The sequence below is a fragment of the Acomys minous genome (genome assembly GCF_964271855.1).
Source record: "Acomys minous genome assembly, chromosome: 13".
NCBI classification, from domain to species: Eukaryota; Metazoa; Chordata; class Mammalia; order Rodentia; family Muridae; genus Acomys; species Acomys minous.
In genome coordinates, this window is record NC_140495.1 from 15,481,599 (window position 1) to 15,497,763 (window position 16,165).

General features: G+C 52.3%; 1 protein-coding gene across 1 annotated transcript; it reads left to right on the plus strand.

Moving 5' to 3' along the window:
• Positions 1-932: 932 nt before the first annotated feature.
• GNAT1 (G protein subunit alpha transducin 1) lies at positions 933-8,131 on the plus strand. Its single transcript, XM_084752732.1, has 9 exons — positions 933-2,866; positions 4,119-4,161; positions 4,281-4,422; positions 4,518-4,675; positions 4,790-4,918; positions 5,315-5,444; positions 5,583-5,736; positions 5,858-6,049; positions 6,356-8,131. Exons 1-8 carry the CDS (start codon positions 2,761-2,763, stop codon positions 6,046-6,048), a joined length of 1,053 nt encoding a protein of 350 aa, XP_084608858.1. The 5' UTR covers positions 933-2,760; the 3' UTR covers position 6,049; positions 6,356-8,131.
• Positions 8,132-16,165: the final 8,034 nt, after the last annotated feature.

The window sequence follows — 16,165 nt, forward strand, 5'->3', positions numbered from 1 at the left end:
AAAGACAGTATTTATTGGTGGGTTGTATATAGCCTGCCTCAGTGGCAACACTATCCAGAACTTAGACCCATTGTTGGTCAGCAACAGCACGTGACTGAGCATGCCCATCCTGGCCTAGGGAGTTGCCAGGGCCAGGCCAAGAGCACACAGTCCCCAGACTCCGTGGAAATCTCCCTGCTCAACAGTTGTCAAGATGTACAGAACACAAGCACAGGGAGGGAGCGGAACCCTGCTTGCCGGGGCATGGACCATACACCTTTGCTGATGAGTGTTGTCAGCTGCGCTGTGGCGTAGACGTGGACACCAGAATTGCTGTGGAGTCTGGGGTGGGGGACTCAGGGCATTCAGAGGAGGGAGAAGGGGCCATCACAGGATACAGGCCCCTGCCTGGGTCAGAGGTGCTCAGTCAAGGCCAACCTTTCCCAGGTATTTATTCTCTTATTTATTGGGGACAGAAGAGAAGTCTGGGTGGGGCAGGATCTTCTCTTTTCCCTTGCTTGCCTGTCCTGGCAGGTCCACCCGACTCTACCTCCTTAGCTTTTCCTGTGCCACCTTGACTCATGGGTGGGGCCGGGTGCAGGCGTGGCTCAAAAGAACCCCCAGCCCTGAGGACAGATGGGCCATGGTGGAGTTCTAGGGCCCGTGGGGCATCCCCAAGTCCCCCCTTTTACTCACTGCTTCAGGTGATGGGTGTAAGTAGCTCGGGAGGCAGTTGGGTAGGTGGGGGTGGGGGTGGGGCCCCTGCAGCCCTCTGCTACCCAGGCCACAGCCACTCTTGGGTTCCATCTTGCTAATAAACGCTGGCTCTGGGATTAGACTTCGGTTTCTCTCCTTGGTGGTCGGAGCGGGAATGGAGGTGGGTTAGGCCCACAGTTGGTGAGAAATGCAAGCCAGGTGGGGACCTGAAGGTGGTGGGTCTGCCACATTTGGGAGGCGTTCGAGGCCGGCCTGGTCTACAGAGTGTGTGCCAGGACTCCTGCACTGCCTTGAGCTACAGAGAGCCCTGCAGCCCACTCACAGTGTGGAGCTGAGGTGGGGTGGAGCCCGAGGGCTGAGCGTGACGGATGAAGCAGGTCTTGCTCCTCAGCACAGCCTTCCTCACTCAGGATGAATGCCCAAATCACCAGTGTAAGGCATCTACTTCCTGTATGTCCTGGTTAGGGACGACGCCATGCTTGGCACCCAGGACCCTGGCACTTCCTTGTAGTCTGTCAGAGTTAAGCCTGGTTTCAGGAAAGCAGTCCAGTGAGGAGGCTGCAGGCCAGGACAGAGAGCCTTGAAAGGCCAAGATGGGGTTTCCAGTTGCACGGTCACATCTCTAGTACCCAGGAGCTCACTATAGGAGGCTCCCCGCTTGACCAACTGCCATACCTCAGCAGGTCTCCAGACCCCTGAGTGGAGGTTGTCAGGTCATAGTGGGGTACCCTGTGCAGGTCCCATGTTAACAACTGGACCAGATAGAATCTCAGGGCAAGTGAGCCCCCACTTTTCCATACCCCAGGGAAAGCACCAGATCTGCACTAGAACTCATCCACATCTGACGATAGGCCTGCCAAAGATTCAAAGTTCAGCCACCTCTACGGTGGTTTTTGTTGCACACGTACTCATAGACACGTGCATGGGCTGGCACAGTCGAGCATGTATGTGCGCACACCGGGACGCAGGTGCACTTCTAAATGCATAGGCGAGTGCGCTGTAGCTTGTGTATCACACAGTTACCTACATTTGCACAGTCAGGCAGGCACATGTGCACAGCTGTGACCCCACACAAAGCACTGTAAAACACACGAACACCTATGCCTCTACACAGACGTGCATAGGATGTTGGGGGGGGGGGTGCAGCTCAGGGGTAAAGTACATGCCAGCATGCAGGAATTCCTACACTTGATCCCCAGCATACATCCCCAGGGACACCAATGCACACCCACGCATTGCATGCATAGTCACACAAACAGGTGTGTAAAGGCGCATGCACTCAAAAAGGTGCTAGCAGGTACACATACACGCAGGCATACTCATTGCTTCGATTGACTGGAGTAAGGAACAGAAAGACACACCCAGGCATGTGTGACAGACTCACCCGTCCACCAGCACTCAGCATGCAGAGACCATGCTCGGGGTCACATTTAGCCCTGAGTGGGGCAAGTACAAAGTCACCTAGTCACCTATTCCCCCATGACTCCCAGCATGCCCAGAACCCTCTGATCCATAGACATCCCTCCCCACTCTTCAGAGCCACTACTGGTCATGTGACCCTGTGAACCTCTCCTCCCAATCAGTAAAATGGGGCTGTGGTTTGGGCACCACCTTCCCCCAAGTTCATACAAGATACGGAGTGGTCATGGCCTCAGCTAGGCAAGCAGTAGGTCCTCCGTGTCTGCCAGCACTCCCTGCCGGTCCCCTTACTTCTAAGGCTTAAGGGTCTGTTCCTTCAGTTCTACCAAACGAACTCCTGTAGGACAGAGGGAGGACTCTCTAGGGTCTCTTCTGGAGAACTGGAGGGGGGCAGCGGGGTGCAGAGTCAGCAGTGGGAGGATTGGGGCCTCGCCAGCCTGATTAAATGCTAGGAGCCTGAGCTTCACCTGTCCTTGTCTCTGATTGGCCCTCGGGGCATCCCTAGCTCCCAAATCCCACTGAGCAACCCCACCAGGGCCTGTGCAGATCTGTGGAGAGCCAGTTGATTGCAAGCTTTGGGGCCAGAAGGTTGTCTGAGGAGGCCCGGAGGCTACCTACCCTGTCCCTTTGCCTGCTGCTGGTACCATGGGGGCTGGGGCCAGCGCTGAGGAGAAGCACTCCAGAGAGCTGGAAAAGAAGCTGAAAGAGGATGCCGAGAAGGACGCTCGCACGGTGAAGCTGCTGCTTCTGGGTAGGGGCGTGGGCCAGTGTGGGGGAGGGGCACTGCTGCAGGCCAGTGGCCTTTCCATGAAGAAGTAGGAGTTCCATAGGGGAAAAAAGAATAACAGTGTGGTGGGGCAGAGCACAGAGTGGGAGCCATTCCCAGGCAAGGCCTGACAGGTGGTGATGTCCTTGTCCCCCAAGGCTAGGTATCCCGTCACAATTTTCTGGGGATACCCCTCTCTGCAGAAGTGTATACCAAACACACCTTTGTAAAAAAAAAAGTGTGTGTTCAGGCACATGTTTGCCCTACAGCTATAGCCTTTGGATTTTCTAGGCCTGCTCAGCAGAATCTCCTTGGCCACTCTTTCTCCCTTGGGGATAAAGTCCTGGGAGCAAGAAGCCTCTAGGATCACCCACGTCCACAAAGGCACTGGGTGGCAGGACTTGACCATCAGTAGACCTGGCAAACAGCTAAAGAAAGTGTAAAGATGCCAGGCAGGGGTGGTGCACGCCTTTAATCCCAGCAGTGGGAGGCAGAAGCAAGTGGACCTCAGTCTGAAGCTAGCCTGGTGTACAGAGCGAGTTACAGAACAGCCAAGGCTACACAAAACAAAACAACAGCAACAACAAAATAAATAAATAGAGTAGAAAGATATTGAAGCTTGCAGGGAATAAATCAAGCCAAGCCCGTGATCCCATAGTAGTGAGGAGAGGGGGGCACTAGCATTGCTGAACCTCCATGGGAAAGTTGCTGGTTTAGGAGGGCAGGCAGAGGTCCTAAGCCAAGGCCCCCAGGAGAAAGGCCAAAGCTAAGCCGGAAATCCCATTAATTGTATCCAACACCCTTGAGGAGGGCAGGTTCGGAAAGGATGTCAGCTCTGTCCTCTCCCCCCATGTACGGGTGCTAATTCCCTCTGAGCCTCTCAGAAATGGCTCTCTAGTCTTCAGGTGGAAAAAAAAGATAATCCTGTGCATGCAGTGCTGAAAATCCCCACAAGGTGGCACTAGAGGGTTTCCTTATTTTAGCCTCATGGCATAATAAAGTCTCTGTATACCAGAGTCTTGGAGAACCCCCTCCTTCCCTCTGGGCACGCTGAACTGATGTACATCCTGTCCCTTTTGTCATTTACAACCATTTCCCCCTAGGGCTCTTCAAGACTTTACTTTGGATAAAGGGGAGGGCAAGTGTACATAGACGTCTAGTTGGCACCCGCAGCTCTGATCCAAAGGAAGTAGTCAGTGTTGGTCACTGCGGCTCTGAAGTACAGCTTCCCTTTCAGGTGCTGGTGAATCCGGGAAGAGCACTATTGTCAAGCAGATGAAGTAAGTGTTCCCTGGCCATCCTTAGGACCCTAGCAGTAGGCGCATGCGCATGCGCAGTGGAACCTACCCCCTTTCCCTATCGGCCCAGGAAGCTCTGACTCTGCGGGTCTTGGCTGTAGGATTATCCACCAGGACGGGTATTCTCTGGAAGAATGCCTCGAGTTCATTGCCATCATCTATGGCAACACTCTGCAGTCCATCCTGGCTATTGTTCGGGCTATGACCACGCTCAACATCCAGTATGGAGATTCCGCACGGCAGGTGAGGCGGCGGGAGGCAGGCTGATATTAATCCCTGAGGGCACAAGGCACCATGCTAGGCTCAGGTTCACAACCACTGTCTTGCCCTACCACCAGGATGATGCCCGGAAGTTGATGCACATGGCGGATACAATTGAGGAAGGCACAATGCCCAAGGAGATGTCAGACATCATTCAGCGCTTGTGGAAGGACTCGGGTATCCAAGCTTGCTTTGACCGAGCCTCGGAGTACCAGCTCAATGACTCTGCTGGCTAGTGAGTACACAAGTGGATGATGCAGGGAGCAGAGGAGGTGGGTAGACAAAGACCCTGCTGGTGTGCTCTCCCACACCACTCACCCACTCACGCCCGGTGGGTGGTCTTCTTCAGCTATCTTTCAGACCTAGAGCGTCTGGTGACTCCAGGATATGTGCCCACTGAGCAGGACGTGTTGCGTTCTCGTGTCAAAACCACTGGCATCATCGAGACACAATTCTCCTTCAAGGACCTCAACTTCAGGTAAGACCCACCCCCCTGCACTCCCCGGGCATGGTGGCGCACGCCTTTCATCCCAGCACTTGGGAGGCAGAGGTAGGCGGATCGCTGTGAGTTCGAGGCCAGCCTGGTCTACAAAGCAAGTCTAGGACAGCTAAGGCTACACAGGGAGACCCTGTCTCGAAAACAACAACAACAACAACAACAACAAAGACCCCTGCACTCATGTTCAGTTGGTCTGGCAGGAACTTCGCCATCTTGTGTAAAGAAGGAAGGCCTGACTCTTGCTAGGAGAAAAGCTGGCCAAGCCATACGAGGGCTCTCGAGCCAGCTTAGGAGGACAAGGGGGCGGATGCCAGTGGGCATATCCAGGTGACCAGATACATGGGTCTAAATCCAGACACGGACTCTGACCTACAGAATGTTCGATGTCGGTGGGCAGCGTTCCGAGCGCAAAAAGTGGATCCACTGCTTTGAGGGTGTGACCTGCATCATTTTCATCGCTGCGCTGAGCGCTTACGACATGGTGCTGGTGGAAGATGATGAAGTGGTGAGTGCCAAGTTGGGCCTGAGTGTTTGGAAAGGGAGGTGGGGCTGGGGGGAGCCACCAAAACCGAGAGCCCAGAGACCGAGGGGCAGCTAGCTGCCTGCGCATAGCCTGGTGCCCGACAGCCTCTGCCCTCCCCAGAACCGAATGCACGAGAGCCTACACCTGTTTAACAGCATCTGCAATCATCGCTACTTCGCCACGACATCCATCGTGCTCTTCCTCAACAAGAAGGACGTTTTCTCCGAGAAGATAAAGAAGGCACACCTCAGCATCTGCTTTCCCGATTACGATGGTGAGATCCCTAGTCCCGGCCGCCAGGCGGTGCCCCAGCCCCAGGATTCCTGCCGCCCTCTCTTTCCCGCGGGGGAAGGTTTTCCCCGCGTAGAGTGAGTGAGTGCTGCCCTCTGCTGCAGGACCTAACACTTACGAGGATGCCGGCAACTACATCAAAGTGCAGTTCCTGGAGCTTAACATGCGGCGCGACGTGAAGGAGATCTATTCCCACATGACGTGCGCCACCGACACACAGAACGTCAAGTTTGTCTTTGATGCTGTCACCGACATTATCATCAAGGAGAATCTCAAAGACTGCGGGCTCTTTTGAGGTGGGGTCCTCGCTAGCCAGAGCTTCCACCATTCTCCTCCCTAATCTCAGGGCCCCAACCCGACCCCTAGTTCCTCACTAGGCTCACGGCTTCACACTGCAGCCTTCCCTGCTGCCCACGCCCGCCTCACTGCTCTCAGGCTCCGCCCACTTCCAGAGGCCCCTCCCCCTACTTATTAGCTCACCTTCTTTTTCATCCCTTTCCAACCTCCAGGTGCATAGGTTCCAGGGCTGCCCCCACAATGCCTAATCCCGTTTATTTTGCTGTTCAAGGAGGCTGAGAGTCCATTCTGTCTTCTCTTCACAGATGCTGGGGTTCATGTGTGTCCCTTGCCCTGAGACTCTGTGGCCCCCCCCTCCAAAAACTCCTGTCCCTCAGTGTATGCTCCACTAGCCACATACCCAAAGCCCTGAGGTTTGAAGCGCAGACCCTCCCCCAAAGTCCCCAACTCCGCCCTTCCCTTCATCGCCTGGCTGCACTGGCCTCTTGTACCTACAGCATCCAGCCTCAACTAGGACTCAGCAGGACTTGGGACAGCTGGGACTCACAGTGACTCAGCAGTGCAGAGTGACCTGTCTCCAGGACACTCTTCTGCCACCCCCACCAGCAGCAGCTCACCTGGTGGATCTCGGTTCAGCAAAAAGCCCGCCCTCCCTTCCCTCCCCAGTTTTTATGAAGGACCTGAGGTATCCCTCCCTCAAGCGGCAGGCCAGTCCAGCCTGCCACCTACATGTGACAAGTCCAACACCTGTCCACCCAGTGGTCAGTGACTGTCCCTCCCAGCTGCCTGAGGAATCCAAAGTCCAAGTGCTGGTCTTTGTAGCCTCACGTAGAGAAATTAGTGACTTTGACGTGGGTGCCAGGGAGAGAGACACAAGCCAAATTCATCCCTAAATGCCAGGCTGGGGGGGGCAGTTTCTCCTAGTCCTTTCTCCCTCTGGGTCTTCTCCCCCGCCCCCCGTCCCCCGTCCTTGGACACATCCACACCCCACTTCATCCACCCACACACAGTACTCAGGGCTGGCTGGTCAGGGCATGGTGTATTGAAGGAGGGTACTATTGACATCAGTTACATCCAATAATCAAGCTATGCTGAGGGGTGGCTAAGGGCAGAGTCCAACTCCTATCGATCAACCATGGACAAAGAATATCCCATGTGAGATTATGGGTAATTCCATGTGACCCTGCTGTCCCTCCTGACTCCTGGCCCATCCCTCGAGATGCGGGAACTGTAAACCATGCCTGAGCCATTAGAGACAGTGTCCCACGTGCTCTGGCTATTTCTCCCACTTTCTTAGCTTAAGCCTGTGGACAAGAGCCAGTGCTCCTGTTAGAGACAGTATGCTTGTGGCCAGCGAGGGCAGGGCACAGCCCGTACTTCCTTTAGCTAGCTGCAGCCTCAGCAATAAACCTTTGCACCAGGTCTGCTGTCCTTTTCTTGGGTGGCTGGGGAAAGCTTAGCTATCCTGCGTCCTAGACATTTATTAAGTTCCCAGTATTACACATGAGCGATGTAGGAAGGTGACCCCCCCTTCCAAGGTAGAGTGCCTGGCCTGGCCTGGGCTGTGGCATCTCAGAGAGGGTAATGGGTCCAGCTCATGACTCCCTTGGCAGAGGCTGAGTGCAATGGAAAATGTTACCAGGACAGGGAGGTGTTGTTTGCTTGTTTTATGAGACCGGATTGTACTGAGTTGCCTAGGCTGGCTTTGAATTCACCATCCTCCTGCCTCAGACTCTGGGACTGTAGGCATACCTCTTCGAAGACACCTAGTGTCAGGGAGATTTGAGGCAGCAGTTCCTCTGACAGAGACAGTAGAGTGCACAGGACCTGTCTGAACACTTGGACCTGTGGGCACAGGAGCTCAGTGAAACAGGAGCAGGAAGGAGAAGATGGCGGGGAGACCATGGACAGGACCAAATGCCAAGAGGAGGTGGTGAGGACTTGCAGAACCGCTCAGTGCTGGAGTGTGATCGTGCCTAAGGTTAGCACGAGGCAAGGGAGACTGTCATCTCAAGTGCAGAGGTGGCAGCCAAGGGCTGGGTGTGGGAGTATATGATGTTAGTGCCAGCACTCAGGAAGCAGAGGCAGGTGGATCTCTGTGAGTGTGAGATCTCTTGGTCTGTTTAGAAAGTTCCAGGCCAATCAGGATGACAGAGTGAAACACACACACCCATTTGTTTATTGTTTTTTTCGAGACAGGGTTTCTCTGTGTAGCCATGGATGCCCTGGAACTCACTCTGTAGACCAAGCTAGCCTCAAACTCATAGAGATCTACCTGCCTCTGCCGCCTGAGTGCTAGGATTAAAGTCATGCACTGGGCGGGGGGGGGGGGCCAGCTACCCCCTCCCCCCTTTTAAAATCTGAGTTAGGGGAACTGGAGAGAGCTCAGCAGTTAAGAATACACATGACCAGCTGGGCATGGTAGCGCACGCTTTAATCCCAGCACTTGGGAAGCAGAGGCAGGTGGATCGCTGTGAGTTCGAGGCCAGCTTGGGCTACAAAGTGAGTCCAGGACAGCCAAGGCTACACAGAGAAACTCTGTCTTGAAACAAAACAAAAAAAGAATACACACATACTGCCGTTACAGAGGACCTGAGTCCAGTTCTCACAGCACACTGTTTGCAACCACCATCTTACGCCTTCTGGCTCTAGAAAGCACCTGTACTCACATCCACATACTCCCACACAGACACACACACATAGACACACACACACAGACACACACACAAATAACAAAACAAGTCTTTTTTAAAAATCAAGGGACTGGAGAGAGATGGCTCAGGACTTAAGAGCACTGGCTGCTCTTCCAGAGGACCTGGGGCTTGACTCTTAGCACCCACATGGTAACCCATAACTGTCTGTAACTCCAGTTCCAAAGGTCCCAATGTCTTCTGGCTTCTGTGGGCACATGGCACATAGTCACTCGTGCAAGTAAAACATCCATACAAATAAAGTGAAATAATTTTGTAATATTTAAAATTTTTACTTGTTGTGGTGGCACACATCTTTAATCCCAGCACGCGGGAGGCAGAGGCAGGTGGATCTCTGTGAGTTCAAGGCCACCCTGGTCTGCAGAGTGAGTCCAGGACAGCCAGGACTGTAAGAGAAACCCTGTCTCAAAAAACCAAAACCAAACCAAACGAAACCAAACAAACATATCAGGAGCTGGGCATGGTTGCACATGCCTTTAATCTCAGCAGGCTGAATTCTGTGAGTTTGAGGCCACCCTGGTCTACATAGCAAGTTCCAGGCCAGCCAGGGCTACATAGAGAGACCCTGTCTCCAACATTTTTTTTTTTTTTTACAAAACACAGTCTGGTGTGAGGGCACACATCTTTCAAATCAGAATTAGGGCTAGCAAGATGGCTTAGTGGCTGAACTATGTGCAGGGCAAGCCTGAGCTCCACACCCAGAATCCGCATGAAGATGGAAGAAAGGAACTGAAAGGCTATCCTCTGAGCTCCACATTAGCACCATGTCATATGTCAGAACATAAAGAAAAATATCCACGTGTTCCTATATATGTTTTCTTTCTCTTTTCTTGCTCATTTTTGGTGGTGATGGTGAAATACATATATCATAGAATTTACTATCCTAACTATTATTATTATTATTATTATTATTATTATTATTATTATTATTATTATTTATTATTATTGACATGGTTTCTCTGTGTAGCCCTGGATATCCTGGAACCTTACTCTGCAGACCAGAAGGCTAACCTTGAACTCAGAGATCTACCTACCTCTGCCTCTTGAGTGCTAGGATGCTAGGATTAAAGGTAGTTGAAACCACTGCCCAGCTAGCCATTAAATATTTTTATTTGTTATTAGTGTGTGTGTGTGTGTGTGTGTGTGTGTGTGTGTGTGTGTGTGTTTTCAAGACAGGGTTTCTTTATGTTATCTTAGCCATCCTGGACTTGCTTTGTACGCAAGGCTGGCCTCAAACTCACAGCAATTTGCCTGCCTCTGCCTCCTGAGTGCTGGGATTAAAGGTGTGCGCCACCACACCCAGCTTGTGTGTGTGTGTGTGTGTGTGTGTGTGTGTGTGTGTGTGTGTGAGAGAGAGAGAGACAGACAGACAGACAGACAGACAGACAGACAGAAAGACAGACAGAGACAGACAGAGACAGAGGGACAGAGTGTGTGTGTGTGTTGCATACATGCCATGGCCTGTATGGGAGGGTTAGAGGACAACTTTGGGGAGTCAGTTTTGTCCTCCCAACTTGTTTTTGAGGCAGAGTCTCTCATTTTTGCCAAGATGAGGACTCCATGAGCTTCCAGGAAATTCTATCTCGCTCCTTGCTGTAGAAGTGCACTTGTGGGAACTGCTTCTCTCCTTCTACCAAGTCATTTCCAGGGAGTGATCCCAAGGTACTAGGGATCGCTTTCTCCCTGAGCTGTCTTGCCAACCCTATTTTTAAAATTTTTGCGGGCATGTGCCACTGTACCTGGTTTCTTTTGGTTTTTGACAGGATGTACTATTTAGCCTTAGTTGGCTTGGACTAGCAAGCCTCCTCTACCTACTAAGTGCTGGAACTGTACCTACTGAGTGCTGGGAGTGGCCATACCACCATGACTAGCTCTTGTGTAGAACACTCACTTTTTCCTTGATCTGGAGATTAGTCCCAGGGTCTTGCCCATGCTAGAGAATTCTCAGCCACTGCGTACTTCTTAAGATATCTATATCGCCGGGCATGGTAGCACACGCCTTTAATCCCAGCACTTGGGAGACAGAGGCAAGTGGATCGCTGTGAGTTCGAGGACAATCTGGCCTACAAAGTGAGTCCAGGACAGGCAAGGCTAACACAGAGAGACCCTGTCTCGAAGAAAAAAAAAAGATGTATATATCTATGGTGTGTGTGTGTGTGTGTGTGTGTGTGTGTGTGTGTGTGTGTGTGTGTGTATTTGTCCCCAAACATTAAGATAGTTTAAAAACATTTCTTAAAGCTGATGTCACATGTATAAACCCACCATTTTAAAAGTAGAGCCAGGAAGACCAGCCTGATCTACACAGTGAGTTCCAGGCCAGCCTGGACTACAGTGTGAGAACTTATCTCAAAAATAAACAAAAGTAGGGCTGGAGAAATGGCTCAGTGGTTAAGAGCACTGTCTGCTCTTCCAGAGGTCCTGAGTTCAATTTCCAGCAACCACACGGTGGCTCATAACCATCTATAATGTGATCTGGTGCCCTCTTCTGGTGTGCAGGTGTACAAGCAAGCAGAAAACTGTATAAATAATAAATAAATAAATCTTAAAAAAATAATAATAAACAAAAGTAGGTGGGTGCAGTTGCACAGAGCTGTGATTCCAGCACTCAGGAGGCAGAGGCAGATGGATCTCTGTGAGTTTGAGCCCAGCCTGGTCTACAAAGCGGGTCCAGGACAGTCAAGGCTACACAGAGAGACCCTGTCTTGGAAAAACAACAACAACAACAACAACAACAGGAAAACAACACAAAACGATCAAGACAAGGAGAGCGAAGCAATGATGGTTTTGGAGGTAGCCTGGGCTTCCTAGTAAGTTCAAGTCTAACCTAGAGGACATGAAACTCTTTTGAAAGAACCAGGGAAAGCCAGGTCTGTTAGTGCAAAACCTTTAATCCCAGCACTCTGGAAACAGAGGCAGGCAGATTTCTGTGAGTTCAAGGCCTGTCTGGTCTACATACAGAGTTCTGTATAGTGAGACCCTGTTTCAAAAAGAGAGAGAAAGAGAAGGGTGTGGGGAAAGGAAAGGGAATAAATGTAGAGGTTTTTGTTTTGTTTTTGGTAGATCAAGCTGGCCTCAAACTCCCAAGTGCTGGAATTAAAGGTGTGTGCTACCACTGCCCAGAAAATATAGTAAAAATTTTAAGAGGAAAAAAGAAAATTAGAAAAATGTTATATATAGCTAGGTGGTGGTGGTGGCGCACACCTTTAATCCCAGCATTTGGGAGGCAGAGGCAGGCAGATCGCTGTGAGTTCGAGGGCAGCCTGGTCTACAAAGCGAGTTCAGGATAATCAAGGCTAAACAGAGAAACCCTGTCTCGAAAAACCAAAATAAATAAATAAATAAAAATATATGAATATGTATTATATATGAGCACAATTTTCCTGAACATGGAGAAAGAAGGAACTAGAAGACACAGGAGGAAGAGGCCATGTCCTCAGTACCCAACAGAGCCTGAACCTAAGGTACTCAGGGGCAGGACTCTGGTTCTCCGCAGAGTCAGCAAAGTACATCGCTTTGCCACAAAGAAGTGATGAACGTGCCGAGTCTATACTACCTGTGGCTGCCTGAGGAAGGCGTCTAGGAGGTAGGTGGTCCTTGTGACTAGGCAAGAGGCAGAGTCCAGAGGCTAAAGTGGAACGTCAAGGCAGTGCTGGACTGTAGAAGGAGAGGAAGAGTTCCGGGCGGGGCCTGTGGGCCGGGTGTGGTGGCGCACGCCTTTAGTCCCAGCACTCGGAAGGCAGAGGCAGGTGGATCACTGTGAGTTGGAGGCCAGCCTGGTCTACAAAGTGAGTCCAGGACAGCCAAGGCTACACAGAGAGACCCTGTATCGAAAAACCAAAAAAAAAAAAAAAAAAGAGTTCCGGGGCCTGTGCCGCATGGGATGGATGCTGCATGACTCAGGGGGCCCAGAACATATGCGGGCAGCTATCCGTATACTGTCCAGGAGCCTGAGAAGGCAAGCCTGACCAGCTGGGTGGTCTAGGGCCTGGCTGAGGTGAACTCTCCTGAGCAGTTTATTAAGTGAGGTGGGGCTGTGGGGAATGACAGAGGGATTTTAGCCGGCAGAGATCAGGGGGTTTGAGGAGCTGAGATGTTGGGAGGAAGGTGTATTAATGAAAAAGGCAAAGCTGGGCTGGAGAGATGGCTCAGAGGTTAAGAGCACTGACTGCTCTTCCAGAGGTCCTGAGTTCAATTCCCAGCAACCACATGGTGGCTCACAACCATCTATAACGTGATCTGATGCCTTCCTCTGGCCTGCAGCCAGAGTACTGTATACATACTAATAAATAAAATTAAAAAAAAAGAAAAAGAAAAAGAAAGACAAAGCTGTAATGGTGCACGCCTTTACTCCTAGCACTCAGGAGGCAGAGGCAGGGGGATCTCTGTGAGTTTGAGGCCAGCCTGGTCTCCAGATCGAATTCCAGGACATCCAAGGCTACATAGAAACTCTGTCTCATAACAAAACAAAACAAAAACAGAGAGACAGAGACAGAGACAGACAGACAGACAGACTAACGGCACCTCCCTCACTGCTGCCCTGTTTGGGGATAGCTGCCCAGCCTTCCTGTGTAAGGGGCAGAGAAAAACTTCAACTCTATGTGTGAACTGGGCTCCACCCTCCAAAGATGGTCCTGAGTCCAGCCTCTGGAACAGAAGAGTAAAGCTCCTGCATCCTGTGTGGTGAGGAGAGTGCCTGGTTCAAGCTGCCCTGGTGTGTGAAGAGAGTCTTCTAGGCAGAAGTCCTCAGCTCCGCTTTACCATAGCAGTGTCAATGCACTCGGAGAAATAGACTCAGTGAGTGCCTGGGCCCTGAGTTACAGGCCAGGGCAGAGGATCCCAGAAAGCACCAAGCTCACATCTGTCGGGTAGGGGGAGCACGTCCTCTGTGCCCTCCAGCCATCCTGTCTGCCCTACAACCTCAAAGTGTCCCTGAGAGCCCTTGTGATCTTCAGCTCTGGCTCTGACAGGTCTACCCTGGCCTGGCCACCGACCCGAGATTAGACAAGTGGATGGTTAATGCCACTGACGTCAAGGCTTGGCTGGGTGACCACTGGGAGTCTGGGCCCTCCCATGGGCAGCAGCACACTCCATGTGACCCGGGCTCATTAGGCTGCTTCAGTGGCCAGAGAAGCCAGGGGCCAGATCTCAGGGGAGACAGGGCAGGCATGCCAAGCCTGCAGAAGGCCCAAGCTGGGGAAGGCCAGCTAGGAGGCTAGTCTATGGGTTACCCCTCCATTCTCCTGCATTCTGTGGTGTGACCATTTAACTCCTTGTGCCCAAAGAGCCGCCTCCGGGTCCCTAAACGATGAACCAGTGTAGTCAGGAGCAAGGGTCCGGATCTTCCACTCTGGAGTGTGAAACAAGATTCCTCTTCTCCTGTGAACCCTTCTGAGTCTCCAACATGTTTCCTTAATAAGTACGTCACCTCTATATATAGCCCGGAATCTACTAGCGGTGGCCCTGCCATGTACCTGTCTCTCCCGGCTCTGACATGTCTCTTCCGTGCTCTGCACTGAGTCTTGCCCACAGGCTGCTCCTCCACTGAGAGCTTTCATTCATTTGTGCACTCATCCTGGTAGGCATTTCTGGTCTAGATGTCTTATGCGCAGCACATGAAGATGCTGAGGCAGGGGCTTCCGGGTGGGGGTGGGGGGTTGATTGGGTGGCCAAGGCCTGGAGTAGCTGGTTCTTTGGCAGTATGGGCAGTGCTCTCAGAGGCAATCACCTTTGGGTGCTAAAGAACAAATTGTAGGGCTGTGAGGATTTCACGCTCGGGGAGGCGCAAGGGTAGAGGCCCAGAAGCATGGAATCTGGATGTGGCGAGAAGAGGCTGCCCCGTTGGAGGTTGGCTAGGTCAGTGCTGAGAAAGGGGCAGGGTGGGGTGGGAGACCAATGTGATCTTGGATCTGGAAGATCTGAGGATGCTAAGCTCTGTCCCATATGTCTGGCAGTCTTTTAGGCCTGTGTGAGGTAAGGGGTGGCCCGATAACCTCAGACAAAGCTTTCCTTCTCTTGGAAGTTACCCCCAACATGGCTGTTGCATGGATGGGCATTTCCTCAGACCTCTGGGAGAAGGTGCCTGGCAGCTCTCAGCGTCCTATCCTGGCTGTGCAGCTAATGCAGGCTGGGCTGGGAGATTCCGCAGGTGGTGAGAAAGGCCTCAGAGCTCTGTTTACCCTGGCAGTGGTCCAGGCCCAGCAACAACAAACAGTCACCCCTTCCCCCAGCTTCACCGTGACTGGCCTTACCCAGGGACCCCTTATCCCATGAGCCTCCCGTCCTCCCGCAGCAGCCCGGCCCAGCTAGTCTCTGCTGGTTCAGTTTGGACTGAGGACCCCAATACTCACATGCTGAGTGACCTTGAGCCTAGTTGGACTCTCAGGAACTGCCCGTGGGTACCACTAACCCTTGACAAACATCTCCTGTGAGTGTCCAGGTGATTCTGTCTCCTGCCGTTCTGTTCTCCCCTCTCCTCTCTGGAGGCCTGGCATTGCTGGCACCTGCCACCCTATCCAGTTTCTCACGCTGTCTTAGAGGGAAGGAGTCTAACAGCTCCTCACAACATAGTAAGCTCTGGTCTGGCAATTGTGTCGACAGTCGGCTAAGGATGCGAAGCTTTCCTTCCTGTCATCTAGCTACCGGAAAGGTAGGATTTGATGGCCTGAGTTGCTGAAGTTGTCGCCCTCCCAGTGCTGTTTTCTTCAGTCTCCCAGCTGGCGGGCCCTCCTGGGCAGCGTCTAAGTCTTAAGCTCATGGCTTATAGTTTTCTCTTTCCCCTGCTTCTCTCTGGCCAGAGGGAAAGACATCCATTTCCTATGATACAGAGGGAAACTGAGGCATGCTTGGGCTTGGCTGTGGTGGTGCTATGAGTCAGCCGCAAGGGAATCCAGGACGTCTAGATTTGAGGAGTCCTGACTCCCAGCCTGAGGCAGAGAAGGGATGAGACCTGGCCACTGAAGGCACGCTCCACAGCGTCAGGAAGTAGATATGACATCAGGAGGTAGCTATGACAGAGAAGTCCAGCGGGAGATGAACAGCAGAGGCCATGGAATTAATCGGATCAGAGCCAGTGGCTGAGAAGCGAGGGGCACAGCTGTTCTCTGTTGTCAGCCACCCCCCCACCCCCCCACCCCAACTCCCTGAAAGGTCAACACCTCCCCTAGCTCCCCAGCATTCCAGAGCCCTAGGTGGGAAGCAGGTAGAGGTGGCACTGACTGCCGTCCAAGAGTGAGTCCTCCCTGAAGTCCCCTCCTCACAAGTCCTGCCCCCCTTTCTGGCGGGCAGGCTGACAGCAGTCACTCAATCCTAGAAGTAGAGGGCATAGTCGGGCAGAATCTGAAAAGAGCATGTGTCCGCTGCAGCCTCGCTATCTGGGGTGAGGGGAAAAAACGGATCCAGACAGCT